Below are 20,847 nucleotides of genomic sequence, written 5' to 3' on the forward strand. Positions count from 1 at the left end.
AACAGTCCTTAAAGCCTGAGATTCTCCCCTCTGTTGCAGAGTTTAAAACCTTGATCTCCAACATTTGTCAATCAAGTTGTACATGTTTTAAAACTTTTAATTGATTTTTTTTTTATCCACTTTTTCTCCCATTTTTCTATATTTTATCCCATCCCAATTTCGTATCATCCAATTCAACTCTCCCGTCACGAACACTGTTTCTTGCCTCCCACAAGCCGGCTGCAATGTGGACTAAGTCATACATAGCACAAGTCACCCCCGGTACTTGAGGTAACAGCAGTTGCATCTTTTCACCTGCGCAGCTCGATCTCTGTGGCGAGGAGTAACGCGTGGGAGGCTCACGCTGCCCCCGACACTTCCTGATTCTACTGCGCAGGCGCACCAACCGACCTGTAGGAGTCGCTGTCCACAACGCCCGATCCCCACCCATCAGTTTCCCACCCCCTAATACGGCCAATGTGTATTAGTATGAACGACCAGCTAAACTGAAAGCAATGTGGAGCGCTGGGCTCGAACAGTCGAGCCCAGCGTCTCCGCATTCGTGGCGAGCGCCTTGCCCACTACGCCACGTAATTGATTGTTTGTTATCCTTACTTGTCTTATTGTTATGATTTTATATCCGGTGTGGTTTTATACACCTTTTTTGCTTGACTTTGTATGCACACTCGATGTGACTGAAAATTAAAGAAGCCTCAGTTGCCTTTGAATGAATGAATGAAAACGTTTATTTAAAATGGACACCACAGCTACATTGGACCAGTCACAGTGGACAGACCAGATGTGTTGTTTTGCGTGTTTATAGCACAAGTGCTAGTTTTCAACACTAGTCCATTGAGGCTTTTCTAAAAGATAGAATAAAATGTACAGTAAAATACAGAATTAAAATCACAAATCAGAACAAATAGTTACCAGAGCAAGAGTCCATGATCAAAATAACAAAACCAGTCCGCGTCTACATATGTGAGCAGCACTGCTGCTTTGATTTCAGCCATACCTTGAGTCCTCTGCTGAAGACGTTGGCATTGGACTCCAGTTTTAAGCCAGTAGGCAGAGAGTTCCATAGAGAGAGTTTGCCCCGTTAACAGAGAAGGCAGACTGTCCAAACGAACTCTTGCACATGGGAACAGTACAGTCATTGTAACTCCAAAGTCACCTTTAACAAAACTGAGTCTCTCTCTCTCTCTCTCTCTCTCTCTCTCTACCTTCTTTCCCTCACACTGCCTTGAAGAATTGCTTTCAGCGGCTGCTTTATTGGCTATACATGACCCTCACATCTACTGTGTGAGCGAGAGAGAGAGATAGAGATGAATGAGCGAGGGAGAGAGGGGGGGGCGAGCGAGAGATAGAGAGAGGGAGGAATGAGCTGGGAGACTGAGATGGGCAAGGAGTGGGGAGCGAGTGTGAGCGAGAGAGAGAGAGGAATGAGCGAGCGAGGGAGAGCGAGAGGAATGAGCTAGAGTAGAGAGAGAGAAAGGGGGGGGGGGGAATGAGAGAGAGAGAGAGAAAGGGGGTAATGAGAGAGAGAGAGAGAGAGAGAGAGAGAGAGAGAGAGAGAGAGAGAGAGAGAGAGAGAGAGAGAGCGAGACTCAGTTTTGTTAAAGGTGACTTTGGAGTTACAATGTTACTATAATATGCAAAAGTCACACGCTATTCCTTCATGGACATATGGCATAATTGAAGATAATGCTTCTTCCTTCACTGTTCTGTATTAGCAGGGAATATTTGCCCAGAGGGGTATGGTTTCCTGTCATTTACATACTCTCATTACACATCTGGTAAATCAAGGATATGTTGCCCATGCCTGGATGACAGAATGTAGCCAAGGGCTAGAACAGTGGGCTGAGTGGGGTAATACAATGTATTTCCCTGATGCACACAGAGTAGAAAAAATAAAAATCCATAAAGACACATGTACTGTACAAGACACAAATAGTCCATCATGGAAGAAATGTTGTGAAAATGAATGCAGTCTCCGGGCATATGGCCCATTTAAAATGTATATAAATGTAGTATATATGTAATTATTACTAAACGCCAACGGTAGATAACATTGATACCACGGCAACCCATGCAGATAGGTTGGTGATGTCTGGACACACAAGTCCGATGTCCGATCTGATCGCTTGCAAATAAACACAGCGGACAGTTAAAGATCCGATCTGATATGAGAAACAAGAAAGAGAGTGAGTGAGTGAGAGGAAGGGAAGGTATGTGTGTGTGAGAGAGAGAGCGAGAGAGAGAGAGAGAGAGATAGAGAGAGAGACACACAGTGTGTGTGAGAGAGAGAGAGAGAGACAGAGACATAAGAGAGGGAGAGATAAAAATATAGATAAAGCAAAAGAAAACAAGTAAGCAAGTCTGTCACAATGCCCCATTCGTGTGTGTGTGTGTGCACGCGTGCGTGTGTGTTTAAATCTGTACTGTACTTACTACAGGTGGCGTCTGCCTCATCTGACCCGTCGGCGCACTCTGGTTCCCCGTCACAGCGCCACTTGGCTGGGACACACTGTCCGTTCTTACAGGCAAAGTCTGTGGTCGCACACGTCTTCTTAGCTGTTCACAGAGACAAAAAGAGAGACAGAGAGAGAGAGACTGTGAGTGACTTTTGATACTCTTTGATGACATAAAAAATAACAAGAAAAAAGCATGTCAATATTTATGACAACGATATATTTTTTATTAAAACACCCTACATAAAACCTTTACAAAGATGGCCAAGAACTTTAGCATTGAAATTGGTTGTTTAATACTGTAGGCTAGAAGTGTTAAGACAGAGGGAGATTTGTGTACATTAGCAGTAGAAAAGCTGTATAAACCAGACTTTGATTTTGATGTGGTTTTTCTTTATATTATGTGGGTCCCCAAATAAATTAGTCAAATTAGTCAAAACAAAGGTTGGGCAATTAATCAATTAATTTGTATATATAAATTGCAATATCAAAATCGCAGAAAGCTGCAATATTTGATAAATGTATATCATGTTACGCACTGGTAGGCTAGATCAGCCAGTAAGGCTGGGCAATTAATCGAGTTTCAATGTCAATTACGATTTTGGCTTCCTTCCACAATCGTGAAAATAGAAATACACTAATGTGCCGCATGCCTGTTGCTCTCATTTTGTAAATGCAGCACACCCTTCCTTCACTGTGCACCCCCCCCCCCCCCCCCCAGTTATTTTGAAACGTCTTTGGTAACTTGTAGAAGACGACAGAAAGGCAGCCATGGGTCAGAAGGAAAGGTCAAACAAATCCAGGCATCGTCATATGAAATCAATGAGTAATCGCATTTCTGTTTAATAATTGTGATTTGCCATAACTAGGTGCCCAGAGTGAGTCCCATGACGTTAATTGTTGACGATATACATTTTGATCCCAAACTAATGATGTATACGTAAATCCACACCATACAAGATACAAGATACCATTGTGTGAAAGTATGGGAGCCCATCAGTACTGTGAGAACGTGTTGTGGTCAGTGAGCGGAGGGGCAGGGAAGAGCATCCCCGCTCTCTCCCCGAGGCCCTGGATCAACCAGCATGACCCAAACAGTCTTCCATAATCAGCCAGTGTGTCTTGCTGCAATAAACACTATTACCCTACCCTAGACCTCAGGGGTTATTATTTAACTCTGATGGCAAGTCCCTTAAGCCTTTAGGCAGTCACTTTCTCCGTGTGGGGAGAACATTGGAGCAGAGTGAGGGGGGGGGGGGGGGGGGGGGGGGGGACAGAGAGCCAGTGAACAAGAAAACCACTCGCTCAGCACATTAGCAATGCCTCGTCCTGGTGAAATATACAACACAAGGGATAAGTGGTAAAAAGTTGAGGGAGGATGGCATTTAGGAAGAGGGAGAGAAAGAAAGATAGAGAGAGGGGCAAGGGGAGAGAGAACAAGAGTGAAGGATGGGGTATAGTGAAGGGAAAGGTTCAAGAGAGGTAAGGAGGGAAAGAGGGACAGAGAGAGAGGTGAGAATAGAGAGATAGAAGAGTAGGAAAGGTATGGAGTTGGGAGAGAGGTGCTGGTAGGGAAAGATGGAGATAGGTTAGGGGAGAGAGAGATAGAAAGACAGAGAGAGAGGGAGGCTGAGAGAGAGAAAGATGGAGAGGTGGGAGAGAGAGAGAAATAGTGAGAGGGAGAGGTAGGGAGGGAGGAATAGAGAGACAGCAGGAGAAAGGGTGGGAGGGGAAGGGGAGGGGAGAGAAAAATAGTGTTACAGTACAGAGAGAGAAAGAGAGATCTGTCAGTACAACTGTTCCTGTTCCAACCCTCACTCCCCCCCCCCCACACCCATTTCAAGCCTGTGTTTAAGCAGCACTCTCCTCCCCTCAGGTCCCCACTAGCTATGAAAGTATGTTAGTGAGGCACTGCACTGGAGCATGAAGACAGGCCACTAAGGCCCTATTAATATATAAAGCCAAAAGTGCAGCGTGCCAAACTTAGTGATCTACAATGCAATACCGTATCACAGCATTCCCTTTCATCGGTGGGTGTATATATGTATATATATGACAGCTATCCACCAGCTAATCATATAGCTTGATTAGTGCTAAAATAACTGCTTTGTTATTTTAATGTTTGTGTTGTTCTACAGGTAGTAGCCTAGGTGAAATGACGATGTCATTTATGAACAGTCGATTGACACTTGAAACCATGTTAAATAAATATAACACATAAATGTAACATATACAGTATAAAAAGATGAAAATGACATGGTTACCTAATACCTACAGCACTACAGTCCTAGTGCTGGCAGTGTTAGTGGAATGTGGCTCACTGATTCAGCCAGTCAGTTGTAGTAATTAACATTCGTCCTTGTGTTATTCCCTTATCCATTTGCCGTGTTTAACCCTGTTTGTCCTCCTTGACCACAGTCCTCTACCTGGCTCCTCTCCTTGTCCTTGTGTCCTGGATTCCTGTTATGAACTCCGCCTGCCTGACTACTCTTCGCCTCGCGTACCCCCTGGACTGTCTGATAATCCGGTACCGTCTACGAACCCCTGCCTGTCTGACAACCCGTATACCCTTCTACTCCCTGGACTGTCTGATAGACTGATTATCCTGTTCCCCCTACTCAATAAATATACCCACTGTTGGGTTTTCTCTGATTCATCGTCTCCGCTCGTTTGTGTCTGTGCTTGGGTTCTGGATCTAGTACAACCGTTACAAGGACAGGACAGATTATAGTACAGCATGTCCTGTGTATCAGATTATAGTTCAGCATGTCCTGTGTATCAGATTATAGTTCAGCATGTCCTGTGTATCAGATTATAGTTCAGCATGTCCTGTGTATCAGATTATAGTTCAGCATGTCCTGTGTATCAGATTATAGTTCAGCATGTCCTGTGTATCAGATTATAGTACAGCATGTCCTGTGTATCAGATTATAGTACAGCATGTCCCTGTGTATCAGATTATAGTACAGCATGTCCTGTGTATCAGATTATAGTTCAGCATGTCCTGTGTATCAGATTATAGTTCAGCATGTCCTGTGTATCAGATTATAGTTCAGCATGTCCTGTGTATCAGATTATAGTACAGCATGTCCTGTGTATCAGATTATAGTTCAGCATGTCCTGTGTATCAGATTATAGTACAGCATGTCCTGTGTATCAGATTATAGTTCAGCATGTCCTGTGTATCAGATTATAGTTCAGCATGTCCTGTGTATCAGATTATAGTTCAGCATGTCCTGTGTATCAGATTATAGTTCAGCATGTCCTGTGTATCAGATTATAGTTCAGCATGTCCTGTGTATCAGATTATAGTACAGCATGTCCTGTGTATCAGATTATAGTACAGCATGTCCCTGTGTATCAGATTATAGTACAGCATGTCCTGTGTATCAGATTATAGTTCAGCATGTCCTGTGTATCAGATTATAGTTCAGCATGTCCTGTGTATCAGATTATAGTTCAGCATGTCCTGTGTATCAGATTATAGTACAGCATGTCCTGTGTATCAGATTATAGTTCAGCATGTCCTGTGTATCAGATTATAGTTCAGCATGTCCTGTGTATCAGATTATAGTACAGCATGTCCTGTGTATCAGATTATAGTACAGCATGTCCTGTGTATCAGATTATAGTTCAGCATGTCCTGTGTATCAGATTATAGTACAGCATGTCCTGTGTATCAGATTATAGTTCAGCATGTCCCTGTGTATCAGATTATAGTTCAGCATGTCCTGTGTATCAGATTATAGTTCAGCATGTCCTGTGTATCAGATTATAGTACAGCATGTCCTGTGTATCAGATTATAGTACAGCATGTCCTGTGTATCAGATTATAGTACAGCATGTCCTGTGTATCAGATTATAGTTCAGCATGTCCTGTGTATCAGATTATAGTTCAGCATGTCCTGTGTATCAGATTATAGTTCAGCATGTCCTGTGTATCAGATTATAGTACAGCATGTCCTGTGTATCAGATTATAGTACAGCATGTCCTGTGTATCAGATTATAGTACAGCATGTCCTGTGTATCAGATTATAGTTCAGCATGTCCTGTGTATCAGATTATAGTACAGCATGTCCTGTGTATCAGATTATAGTACAGCATGTCCTGTGTATCAAACAATGAACTCACCTTGTAAAACACTGGGATAAATTTACTTCAATATATTCTGGTATTCATTTGAAATTCCAACTCGTATGAGAAAATGATATTGATATGATATGATGATATGATAAATAATATATTAATAAAATAATTAAAAGAAGGATCCTCAACATCTCATCCCTGCTGAGGCTGTAATCCTAGTTAATTTCCCGTATTGACAGATTGAAACTGAACCCCATGCTGTATTGCCCAGGGGTAATACCCCATTTGATATTTAAGCTCTTCGGTTAAAATGCATATTTGCTATGTTCAATCTTTAATGAAAACGTGCCTATCGTTGATTTGAAATTCCAATTTCTCCAGTATTGATCATATTGATTGAGCTGACCTCTGGCACTGTGCGTGACCCCTTCTTCATAGGCAAACACATAAAAACATGCAGCGACACACACACACACACACACACCTTTAGTCTTTATTGATCAGTGAAGGGAATGTCATGTGGAGAAGTATAGCAGAGAAAACTGATAAGAGTCTTGAAGGCAGCAGAGAGGCATAATGGCAAGAAGGGAATAAAACAACTTAAGTGAAAAGTCCCAGGAGATTGTAACAAAGCCTTAGAGAGAGATAGAGAGAGAGATAGAGAGAGAAAAGCAGTGAGATAGAAAGAGAAAAAAAGAGGGAGGGCCAAGAAAGAGACAACACAGGCGAGGAGAAGAGAAGAGAAGAAGAGGGAAAACAAGCAGTTAAATAGGTCTCATCTAATGGAATAACCTCCCCTACCGCCCCAGGGAATGACCCATTCATCCCTCCATCTCTCTCTATCTTCTTTATCCTGTCATTATTCTTCCAATCTCTCTTCTCCTCCTGCCTCCCGGCATTTGATCTCTGATCCCATCATCTCACTCCACCTCTCTCTCTACCCCTCCATCCCGTGCTCACTCGCTCCCTCCACCCCTTCATCCATCCATCTCTCTCTCCATCCACCCTCTCTCAGACTCCACCTCTCCGTCTCTCTCTCCCCTCCGCCCTCTCTCTCCCTCCACCAATCTCTCTCTCCACCCCTCCATCTTTCTCACTCCACCCCTCTCTCCAACCATATCCCTTTATACAGTATATATTTTCATTTATCCTGTCATCTTTCCATCCATGTATCTCCTCCTCCCATCCCTCTCCTCATTCCATCCCTCTCCTGCTCTTCCATCCATCTCATCCTCCCATCCCTCTCCTCATTACATCCCTTTCCTCCTTCCATCCCTCTCATCCTCCTTTCATCCCTCTCCTCCTTCCATCCCTCTCCTGCTCTTCCATCCCTCTCCTCATTCCATCCCTTTCCTCCTTCCATCCCTCTCCTCCTTCCATCCCTCTCCTGCTCTTCCATCCCTCTCATCCTTCCAACCCTCCTCACCATCTCTATATCTGCCTCACAGCATTTCATCACTGGCCTCCCTCTCTCCATCCCTCTCTCCCTCCATCTCCTCCTTCTTTTCTCCTCCCAGCCTCACGCCCTTTCCATCTCTCCCTCCGTCCATCATCCCCTGCTTTTCTCCTCCCAGCAGCACGCCCTCTTTCCATCTCTCCACCCCTCTACCCCCTGATCCCTTGTTTCCTCCTCCTTGTCTCCAACATCTCGTCACAGAATCCACCCTCGCTTTACACTTCCATACATTCAATCCTTCTCATTGTAACAATATCTCTGATGTTTTTATATCGCTCTCCAATATATATATATATATATATATATATATATATATATATATATATATATATATATATATATATATATATATATATAGCAAATAATCCAATTTATGATAATGGGGGACAAATGTATTATCCAACCTTAACTCAATCAGCGCCAGACCCGAGGAAAGTCGGGTTAACTCGCCAACCGTTCAGCGCCAGACCCGGGGTATAGTTGGGTTTTCATAGTTATTACTTTTATTCAATATTTTTATTAATTTCTCTCACACGGACCTCGGGGTTACCATAGGTAACCACTCTGAGAGTGCAATACCGGCCGCATCCTGATAGGTGGCAGTATCGCCCACACTTCGAAACCTTTTTTTCACACCCAGTGTTATGTTTAATTGGTCAGGCGAGTCTAGGGGTTCACTCGATGGCATTGAAACGCGTCCAATGCCCCCGATGCATGTGTTGTGGTGGATTATGTTGGCAACACGATGGACACCAATACTGGAAATCCCGATCAGACAATTGGAATATTCTTTTTGGGGTACCTCCTAGTGAAGGTAAGGACTATATAACATTAATCCTGCTTTGATCCAACCATGATTTCACATCGATCACAAGGACCATGTGTAACGTACTCCAGAACGTATGCCGTTGGTGACGATCAAAGCATCAAAAACACCCCCCCCCCCCCCCTTGCATGCATTCATGATGAAACATAATACCCATTATATACATTTGATTTGGAAATAGTAGCGTGTCCAGGCGAGCAACGCAGACACTTTTAGTAAAATTCACGTATTCCTCCATAGCGCCATTTTATGGAATTAGCCAGGAAACTATACTTATATTCACCACGGTACAACACGCAAAGGTATACATCAGCGTTTCCGTTAGCCGGTAATTACCGGTATTTGACCGGCAAAATCTGTTGAAGTCCGACATATTTTATCTCTCCGGTCTTAATGTCCGGTGAAAATAATTCCCTGAGTCTAAGCACAATTTGATTATTTGAATTGTATTAAAATAGGCTAAAATGAAATAGCCTATGCGATGTACGAAACGATCATTACATTTGTTTCCTCGTTGCTTCTAATAATGACAACGACGTTGTCAGCGAGAGCTTAGTGCTGGGTGTGCGAACTTTTGTGAAGCTGCAGAGCCAGAGCAACATCAGCACAATGCAGTATTCCAGCAGTACTCCAATTCAGCCATTTTCAGCCAATGTTGGGTGGGGGGCGCTGCTGTGCGGTTCCCAGAAAAGAGCCAATAACAGCTAAATCAGCTTCTCTGCAGCGCCATACTCTTTGCAAATAAGTCGTTGCGAGGTGGAGAGAGTCGTCACGCAAACCACGATAATGTTGCCGTCTCTCTGCTTTCTCAGTTCTTCGCTTGATATAATTAATACAAATGTCCAATATAACGGAATTCGTTAGCTCATAAAAATGTGATTATAACAGACTGCTGTTTAGTGTCGGACCGACTGCCCACATACGCGGTCTATTTTATTTCAAGTCAGCAGCAGCACGGAGTATCGAGGGACTTATTTTATTTGGAATATATTAATTAATGACTGTATACGCAAAAGTAGCCTAGTTTTAAGTAATAATATTATAAATCTACATGCCTTGAGGATGACATTCTTTATATAGCCTGCCTATCAATTGTTTTAAAGCTCAATAAACTATGACCGGAATTAATCTCATTTGTCTGGTAGATTGAAATCTTGCAGGTCACGGAGACCGGCAACAATTTTTTCTAACAGAAACCCTGGTATACATGAAATAATTTATTATTTTTCACATATTGAACGATGGATAGTTGATGTCAAATGAGCCATAGTATTGTATCCATAGCTATAATATAGAATATAGATATAGCCCTGCAAACACTCACACAGCGGTGGCACAGTAGGAACAAAGATGCTCTAGGCCAGTGGCGCTGAATGAGTTAAAGTGTGGCTTTCACCATTGTAGAGAGAGAAAGAGAAAGAAAGAGACCATGAGAAGCAGAAGATGTTTTCTAAGAATTATATCTCGTAAATTTTACCACTCAATTGATTTGAGTGCCTGCTCGTCATTGTGACACCATCGTTAGAATGTTCAGTTCTCTAAATTCTAATGTTATACTGTATGTGAGCTTGTACCCCTGAATGGTCTGCCTCTAATGAGAAGGATGAGGAGAGAGAGACAAAGAGAGAGAGGGAATTATAGTGACTAAAGAGATTGTACACATAGTTAAGAGTGGACTAATAAACGCACACACAAATGCATGCGTGCAATCATACTGTACATCCACCTGTACAGATAAGTCCACCCACCCACCCACCTATACACAAACATATTTTCCAACCCCTCACCCCTACATATCCAGAGTTGCTGACACACACAAACAGCCATCCATATTTATATTGTGATGCAGTCTGGGCGTGTCATATAGAAATGCCATCCATATGGAAAAGCACAGCACTGCTTTACAGCTGCCAGAGGAATACGTACGAGGAGGAAAGCACACACACATCACAAACACACACACTAGGGCTGGGCAATTAATCGAAAAAATACCGCAATCTCGATTCATAGACCTATGCAATCTCATTTCTAAGTTATGACGATTTCTTTTTTTTTATAAAAAAAAAGATCTTTTTACTTTACTTTTTAAATTATTTTACTGAAAGAATAAGAATCGTGAGAATCGTGATCTCAATTCTTAGAGAGAAAAATCGTGATTCACATTTTAGCAAGAATCGCCCAGCCCTAACACACACACACACACACACACACACACACACACACACACACACACACACACACACACACACACACACACACACACACACACACACACACACACACACACACACACACACACACACACACACACACACACACACACACACACACACACACACACACACACACACACACACACACGGAAGAGCAATACAAATGAATGCATGCATAAACACCCATCACATCACAAACACACACACACATAAACAGTAATCATGATACAGACACACTGAAGGACACCGCCGTCATCCGCCCACCTCCAAGACCCGGCAGAGAGAGTCGTTTCTTTTCTCCCCAGTGAGACTCTATTCTGACAGATAACGACGTGAGCCCCTAACTTAGCCTGACAGGAAGTTCTGACGGGAGCACTGGAGCCGAGCAGTCTGTCGACCCTCTGAGGTCAAAACCATCAAACTCATCTCACATGACACTTGGTACAATGTCATGTGAGATACATACAATGTGGCGACATTCATTTCACGGAGGGCTGTGAGTAGCCCTCCACCACACTATGTGATCTGTTGACATACTACTAAGCCTGCAATGTCACGCTCTACAGGCCTTCGAGATTACTGCCCGACTTACCTAACCCATCCTACCCCACCATGTTTACAAAATGCCACACACACAAACACATATATATATATATATATATATATACACATGCATACGTATATACAGAGGCTAAACAGAGTCCTCTTAACCTCTATCGGTGGGGACAGACCAGAGCCTCGAGCGAGTTCCGTGCGAGAACAGCTTGCGTGGCCGTCCACACCGAGTCCGACTTCAGAACGTGCGGAAGACGACAAACTAGCGCACATTTACATTGGAACAGCTGTAAATGCCAGTCCCCGTTTGAAGATTTTTTTTAAAGATTTCCAGTTCCAGTGTTCTATTCTTTAATTGTCCATTTTGCATGTATAACCCGTTATTATCTCATTAATTCAAATGTTAGAATGAATTTTAGAATGATGAAATCAGTGTGACTGTACTCCTAAAAAAGTATAATATGGTTTATTTGTATTGGGAAAGATACAGACACACAACATCTATATGTGTGGTAATAATGCAGATATTGATTTTCTGTGAAAATGCGCGTGGCGCACGGCTCAAATTCCAACCGAAGCAGAAAAACTTGCTTCCGGCCCATGGGAGCGAAAGTGAAGCGCTGATAGCTCGCCTGCCTCACGCCCGCCCCGCGTCTGGTGTGTTCGTGCTGTAAGCCCTAGCCATATTTTCAGAAAATTCGCCTAAAAGTACAATGGAAGATTGCTCCACTTCTACAAGGTCCATTTGCATGTTCTTGGTATCTAGGGACATCTATATACCTCAGGGAATGTATTCACAGTGTCAGACATATTGTGTCTGTTACTATGCTTGAGTAAATTGTAATGAACCAAAGGAGAATATAAATAATATTTGTTTCCATCTTTGATGGTGAATAACACCATGCTAACATTGACGCTCATTCAGCACCTTCTTGAGATCAAATGTACAAAAAAACTAAGCAAATGAATAAAGGGCAGATGATTTAGAGGGTTTTTTGTAGATACAGTACTGCATTTTGCCATCCGGACACATTTTAAATAAGAATATAGAATACCAGAGCTATAAATTACCTTATTATGGCCAAGTCATACATCTATGGACTGGGCCAAATCTCCTCTTTCCAATGGCAGAGTTCAATCTGGATTTAGTACCACTTTTTCAGAATATATGGCGGTTAATGCTGTCTATTTATTATGGACCGCTCTGGCTTAAGGGGTTAAGAGATTCATGTCAATGTCTCCAGGACAACAAGAGGCAGGACACAACCAAAAAGCATCATGAAGGTCATCGCCTGTTTGTCTCCCAATCATTCAATTTACACACACACACACACACACACACACACACACACACACACACACACACACACACACACACACACACACACACACACACACACACACACACACACACACACACACACACACACACACACACACACACACACACACACACACACACACACACACACACACACAGAGAGGAGGAGGTCAATATCAGACAGGAAATTAAATATCTGACAACAATAAAGCCTTATGGACCACTGTGTGACTGCAGCGATTAGAATAGAAATGTTGATTGGCTTTAATAATGGCTGTAGTGTGTTATGCCCTCAACACTGATTACTCACGGAGACGATGACATATTTTACCTGAGGGTGAACAAAACAAGCGCTCCTGGCTGCCTGGGGGTTATTTGTACAGCCCAATAAAAGGCATGGCAGGCAGGTGTTTTAGCCCGCTGTTCTGCCTTCACGTCAGGGTCCAGGTCTGTTCACATTCAATTCAATCAAGGCAGGAAGTGGATATCGTTCAAAAATTCCAATATTGCAAAAATGCTGCGTGTGGGGAGGTTGTCAGATTCATCCGATAAACTAATAGCCTAACGTTAGTGGAGAAGGACTTCTTCATGAAGCACATAAAAGACAAACAAGTCAATGATTGAATTCATGAATGAAAGGCTGTACTCTTCTGCAATGTTTTTCTACAGGTACCACACAAATATCTTCACAGTGAAATAACTGCATACATTCATGGGCCCCATATACTGTAACGGATGGTACTGCGATGCGCAGTCACGATGGACTTCCGATGTTGTCAAGTGACTGGGGTGAGTAGCGGTGCCATGTGGTAAACTCACTCTCACCCTCAAAAGACACAGACACGTTACAAAGCAGTGAGTTCACTTCTTGGTGGTCTGTGCCATTGCCCGCGGTGTGGGAGACCACGGGTACGAAACTCCCTCGGGGCATCGAAGTTTAAGGTGACGATGTCACAACCGTTATATTGGTGCCGACTGACCCGGATGCCTTGGGTGGAGTGGAGTGAGTTTAAGGAGGGTGAGTGTAACGGATGGTACCGTGAAGCGCAGTCACGATGGACTTCCGATGTTGTCAAGTGACTGGGGCGAGTATGCGGTGCTATGGGTTAAACTCACTCTCACCCTCAAAAGACACAGACACGTTACAAAGCAGTGAGTTCACTTCTTGGTATAGCGGTCTGTGCCGTTGCCCGCGGTGTGGGAGACCACAGGTTCGAAACTCCCTCGGGGCATCGAAGTTTAAGGTGACGATGTCACAACCGTTACATATATACAGTTACAGCCATTAGGACTGTCAACCATACTACCGCGGTGCCTACGGGGTTAATTTTGAGGTTGATTGCTGTTCTGTTATATGCCACCAGGAGGTGCAAAGTCTCGAAGTATTGTGTGCAAGTCGTGAAACATCAATAAACAGATTGATTTGTTTGCATTATGAGTTTTAATAAAATCATGGATTGTTGATCGAAATTCATTATAATTTCGTTATAATATAATTATATAATGCCGAGGATGTCTGTAGAATGAGAATCACTGCGCAATCACCAAGGATTTCTTCCAAATTAAGCTGTTAAAAACACAGGCACACACCAATACAAACTGATTATTTTTTTTATTATATTTATTATTATTATTATTATTTATTATTATAATTATAAGATAATAAGCATTTATTTACTGAGTATATTTATTTACCTAATATGCCATAGTGTGTGTGTGTGTCTGTGTGTCTGTCGATTGACTCGCGTGCATGTCGCAACACATAAACAGCAGTCTGTTGGCGCCGTACTGTTAGTCCCTCACCAATACATCGGTTGAATGCAATATTTTGACGTATGTATTACAGTATTATTATAATTATTTAATTCAGAGGATGTCTGTAGAATCGACGTTATTATACACATGATGCACATGAAGCGTTAAGAACACGCACGCACCAGTCTGTTTGATTGATTGATTGAAAAGTTTATTAACAGATTGCAGAATGGGTACAGTACAGCTCAATACATACAATTGTTAAGGGGATGCAGACCAGAGAAAGACTTTCGTCTTGTTTACATCAGGGTCCCCCATTTTCAATTCATCATAACATATATGACATACATGACATACAGATAGACAGTAGGGATGCACGATAATTATCCACCCTGACCTGCATTAGTACTACAGTGGTAGCCATATTTAAACGTATGATTTCAGACCATACATACATACATCGGACTGTACATTGAAGGTGGTTGGGTGGGTGGGGGGGGGAGGTTGGGTAGGAGGGGTGGGTGGGGGTTACTGTACAACTGAACAAGCAAAACTGTACATTGGAATATTGACAAGACCATACTTGGTAATTTACTGTACATTGGGGGGGGGTTGTGTTAGGACATTTACAGGGGCCAGTTTCGAATTGCAGTCTCCCGTAGGTGTTTTTTGAGAGTGTTTTTGAAAGTGGGTAGTGATTCACATTCCTTTACAGCTTTGGGTAGGGCGTTCCACATTGATGTGGCATAATTGCGAAACGTGTTTAGTCCCTTGTTTGAGCCAAATCTGGGTTTAACATGATTTGTGGAGCTCCCTCTGGTGTTGTGATCGTGGTATTCACTGACCTTTGGGAAGTATTTTGACATTACATGGGTACCTTGGTCATGTAGTGTATCTTGTAGACCAGGCCCATTGCAAGTTGCTGTACTCTGTTGTCTACTCTAAGCCATCCTAGGTTGTCAAAGTGGGCAGGGGTGAGGTGGGTTCTAGGAGTAAGGTCAAGCAGTAGTCTGACCAGTTTGTTTTGAGATGTTTGTAATTTAGTTTTTAGCGCCTTTGAGGTGCTTTGGTACCATAAGGTGCAAGCATAGTCGTAGTACCCTTGAATGAGTGCTCCTGCCAGAGTCTTCAGGGTATTCTTGTTTACCAGTGAGGAGATCCGGTACAAGAATCGTGTTCGTTGGTTGACTTTTTTTATTACATTGGATGCCATTTTGTCACAGGAAAGATTTGCCTCTAGGATGGAACCCAGGTAGGTAATATCTTCTTTCCTTGTGACAATATTGTCACCCACGGTAACTGAGAAGCCGTCGGTCTTGCTGAGTTTGTTATTTGAACCGAAGAGAATGGACTCTGTTTTGCCCATGTGTAATGATAGTTTGTTATCAGCGAGCCATATGCAGATTTTGCCTATGATTTTGCCTGTCCGACTGCTTTTCAGAGTTGTAAACATGATTCATTCATTATGTGTGTGTCTGCATGCATATGTGTGAAGAGTAAAGTAGCTAACCATGCGTGTGTGTGTGTGTGTGTGTGTGTGTGTGTGTGTGTGTGTGTGTGTGTGTGTGTGTGTGTGTGTGTGTGTGAGAGAGTGTTTGTGTCCATGTGTCTGTGGGTGTGAACAGTAAATTTGCTAGCCATGCGTGTTTGTGTGTGTGTGTGTGTGTGTGTGTGTACATGCGTGCGTGCGTGCGTGCGTGTGAGTGTGTCTGTGAGTGTGAAGAGTAAAGTAGACCAAAAAGGTTTTCAAAATATAATGCAAGGAGCAGGAGATACGTGGGCATAGAATCTAGATGAAACTGTGTTGTTGGTGGTGGGGGATGTTGGGTTTTCGTGTGATAATAGTACAGATGCACAACTACAAAGGCTGGAAATGAGAAGGGCGCCCCATTGACTGCTGTGGACCGCTGCTGGAGACATCATTAAATGCACTCTATAGCATGGCCATCAAATGCAGCCTGGAGCACATCAGCTCACAGTAAAGAAAGAAAAAGGCCCGTCAGTTTCTTCCTTTACCGCTTTGGACATAGAGTCCATGCTTATGGCGCTCCAGTGATCATCTAGTTATTCAGGTGCCCCGTGCTAGAGCTAATCTAGTTATTCAGGTACCCGAGCTAGAGCTAATCTAGTTATTCAGGTACTCCGTGCTAGAGCTAATCTAGTTATTCAGGTACTCCGTGCTAGAGCTAATCTAGTTATTCAGGTACCCGTGCTAGAGCTAATCTAGTTATTCAGGTACTCCGTGCTAGAGCTAATTTAGTTATTCAGGTACTCCGTGCTAGAGCTAATCTAGTTATTCAGGTACTCTGTGCTAGAGCTAATCTAGTTATTCAGGTACTCCGTGCTAGAGCTAATGTAGTTATTCAGGTCCCTGTGCTAGAGCTAATCTAGTTATTCAAGTTTCTGTAAATGAGGGAAACATCAGAGGCTTACTTTTAAATAAAGGTTGAAATGAAATTGTTAGAAGTCCTCCATCCTGCATCTATCCTGCATTAGTACTAGAGATGTTCCGATACCATTTTTTCCTTTCCAATTCCGATACCTAAGCATTTTTTTTTTATATATACAGCTACTGTTTTATATATACTGTTTTTTTTAGTAATAACTAGTAATGGTATTTAATCAACAACAGGTGATTGTATAGATTTGTATTAGCATCATTAATCAATGAGTGGGGCTGCAGCACTGCAGATATACCCTACTCCAATGATCCACACGGACATTATTAGTTGCTGCACTTGCTACCAGAAGGCTCCGGTTCAGTTAGTAGTAGAGGCTCTGTTGTGATTTTTGCACAATAAATATTCAACATTCTCTTTTGAGACTCCGCCTCAGACTCTTATCATTTGGCACTAAAAGCTAAACATTGTCACCGATATGGCTGTCCGCAACATGTCATTAATTGTTTACGCGAGGTGGTTCAGTGACGACGCTAACGTGAGCTAGGTTAGCTAGCATGAGCTACCGGCAGATGGAAAGACTAACGTTACTGGTGAAAATGTGATTTACGTTGGAATACTCCTTTGCCAACTTGCTGTACTTTGCTTGCAGGTCTGCAGCCATTATTGCTGGATTATGAATAGCCCCAACTTTAGCCAAGGTAACGTTATGGCTAAACCTTTAACGTTAGTTAACGCTAGCTTTCGGTTAGCTGTTCAATGCTAATAACACCACCAAGCGAACCCATCTGAGCTCCCTGTCAACACCGCTCTGTCGGGAGGATGGCTTTTAAGAAAGTATCTGCTGTTAAAATGACAAACAGCATTGACACTTTAATTCACGGTCGGTTAAACACACGTTTGTTTTATAATGCTCACTCAACAGACCGCAGTGTTGTTGATAAATTACGTGGTATCGGAGCGCAGCATTAGAGGGTACGCGCCGATACCAGCATTTTAGGCAGTATCGGCGGCATTTCCGATACTGGTATCGGTATCGGAACAACTCTAATTAGTACTAATTGATTGATTGATTGAAAACTTTATTAACAGATTGCAGAATGGGTACAATACAGTATGGCTCAATACAAACAATTGTTAAGGGGATGCAGACCAGAAAAATACTTTTGTCTTTTTTCGTACTACAGTGGTAGCCATGGTAGAATTCCCATATCCTGCTTTACTGCTACAGTGGTAGCCATGGTATAATTCCCACAACCGTGGCCCACAACTTAATGTAACCTATATTATTCAAGAGCTTAAGATAAGATATTCCTTTATTGATCTCATTGGGGGAAATTCGGGCGTCATAGCAGCATGGAGAAGGGGGGAGGGGAGGTATAGGTATGGGCAGGGTAATAGTAGAAAGACATAAATATAGGCAATACAATTATAATAGACAAAAATAAACAGTGTAAACAATAATTATAATTAACTCTGAATATATAAGAATATGAGAAGGTAAACAGTGTAACCAAAGGTGCAGATGAGGGTCTGTATGCCCTATCAGTAATATTATACGTTAAATAAATATGGGCAATAAAGAATTATAATCTGAATGTATACTATGAGTAAGTAAAGTAAACAGTATACACAGTGCAGTATACACAAGATACCCCAACTGGCATGATATTATAAGACAATGAAGAGACGGAGCTAAACCTTCTACTTTGGTAAAGGAACCAACAGAAACACACACACAGGGACCGAAACTAGAGAGCGCCGCCCGCCATTTGCGGGCAGTTTTTACGTTTGGCGCCTCCCACTTAGAGGACTGACCGCCGTGTGGCGGCCAATCAAATGGTCATGTGAAAACCGAAAATCATGATCCAATTCTGAGCGGAGTTCTCACTCTCTGTCTGAGCGCATTGCTGCTCCTAAACCTCCCCTACCTGTTTCTGTATACTGCATGTAAACACACAGTCACCGTGACTGATGTTAGTCTACTCTAGTCAGAGAGACCTCCGTGAGCTGATGTTAGCTACTGTTACAAAATGACCCAGTCAACTATTCACTTTTAGTTTAATACATGAGGCATTGTGTAACGTTATCCAGCTGGCTAGCTTCTGATAGCTCCAGACATAAACAACTGCCAGTGTCCAGTTACATCGCATGAGGGCTGCAGCGCTGCTGACTAGGGTCCAGGTGCAGGGTAGGAGAATCCTTTCATGCTGAATGTAAGAGTTTAGGGTCCAGCTGTAGCGCCGGAGAATCCTTGCTGGAGCTGGAGGCCACTAGAGTATACACACAGACAGTGGAGCTGTTTGCAGACAACGAGGTGGCGATGTCTCGCAGATAATACAACTACAAGTATGATTATATAATATATATATATTTTATTAAAAAAAAAATTATATAAAATAATAATAATTTTTTTTTTTTATCAAAAAAAAGTTGGCAGGTAAGAAATCTGCTTGGCGGGTAGATTCTTCCCATCTACCCGCCACTGGCCGGTGAGTCAAAAAGTTAATTTCGCTCCCTGCACACACACACACACAGACACAGACAGAATATGACAAAAGTAGGCCTACATCTTTTAACTTTAGGTTTCCTCAATTATTTTCCTTGGCATGTGAGTGGCCCAGCAGCCCGTCAGCGCACGCTTCAGCAAGATAAACTCCTTTTAATTTAGCAAATACAGCGAAGCGGAGCAAAACAAAGCAAGAACACCAAGCAAACACATCAGTCAACAGTAATGTTAGCACTGCAGCGCTCAGAGAATTTTAGAGAGGACAGCGTCCAGGACAGACCAGAATAATATCAAGTTTACTAAGACAGCTTTGCAGAACAAGGCTGGGTGACTCTACCGTTACTGTACTTTACAAAGGTTTACATTTACAGGTGTGTGTGTATGTGTTTGCAGTGCGTGTGTACACTGTATGTGTGTGTGTGTTTGCAGTGCGTGTGTACACTGTATGTGTGTGTGCGTGTACATGAGCATGTGTGCTTCTATGCGAGCACGTGTGTCGCTGTGTGTGCATGTGTTTAACATTTCTGAACAAACATCCAAGCATCCGAGAACAACTTGTTTTTTCTTTTGTGTCAGTTCTTTGTCCCAACTCACTGGTCCCCATTACAGCTCTGGTTTACTGCTGCTCAGACTGGGAGGGATACTGATTAGTATGTGCGTGTGTGTGTGTGTGTCCCTGTCTTTGTGTGTGTGTATCACTGTTTAGTGATGACGTGTGTGTGTGTGTGTGTGTGTGTGTGTGTGTGTGTGTGTGTGTGTGTGTGTACACACCACAGAGTGCAAACTACAGAGTACACACTACAGAGTAGGGGTGTAAAGGTACACGTATCCGTACCAAACCGAACTGTTCCAGTGTACCGTACCGTACGGCTGTGTAGTGTACCGAACGAATACAACGGTATGTTAACTAACCACTAACAACCGCCCACCGGGGACTGTTTTTTTCACAATCTAATATAATAATAATTTTTTTCTCTCTTTTTTTTTTTTTTTTTTTACAAGTCGATTAATTAATTTCAATATAGAATATTCGTTGACAGCCCTACGAGTACAATTAGTTCCTGCACACTACATCACCCCTGAGTGGAACATGGAAAGCCAAACTTTCCCCCACTGTACCGAAAACCTGTACCGAACCTCGACTTAAAAACCGAGGTACGTACTGTACCGTGGTTTTTGTGTACCGGTACACCCCTACTACAGAGTAGAGTACACAATACAGAGTACACACTACATAGTACACACTACAGAGTACACAATACAGAGTACACACTAC

General features: G+C 42.7%; 1 protein-coding gene across 1 annotated transcript in view; it reads right to left on the minus strand.

The window, feature by feature from the left end:
* lrp8 (low density lipoprotein receptor-related protein 8, apolipoprotein e receptor) overlaps positions 1-20,847 on the minus strand; it is a gene marked incomplete at both ends in the record, with an annotated part of 393,308 nt that overhangs the window by 230,543 nt on the left and 141,918 nt on the right. The window contains 1 exon segment of the mRNA XM_084311233.1: positions 2,431-2,553. Within this exon segment, the coding sequence (XP_084167359.1) occupies positions 2,431-2,553 (123 nt within the window).

Source organism: Notolepis coatsorum (genome assembly GCF_963971535.1).
Source record: "Notolepis coatsorum genome assembly, chromosome: 3".
Taxonomy (NCBI): Eukaryota; Metazoa; Chordata; class Actinopteri; order Aulopiformes; family Paralepididae; genus Notolepis; species Notolepis coatsorum.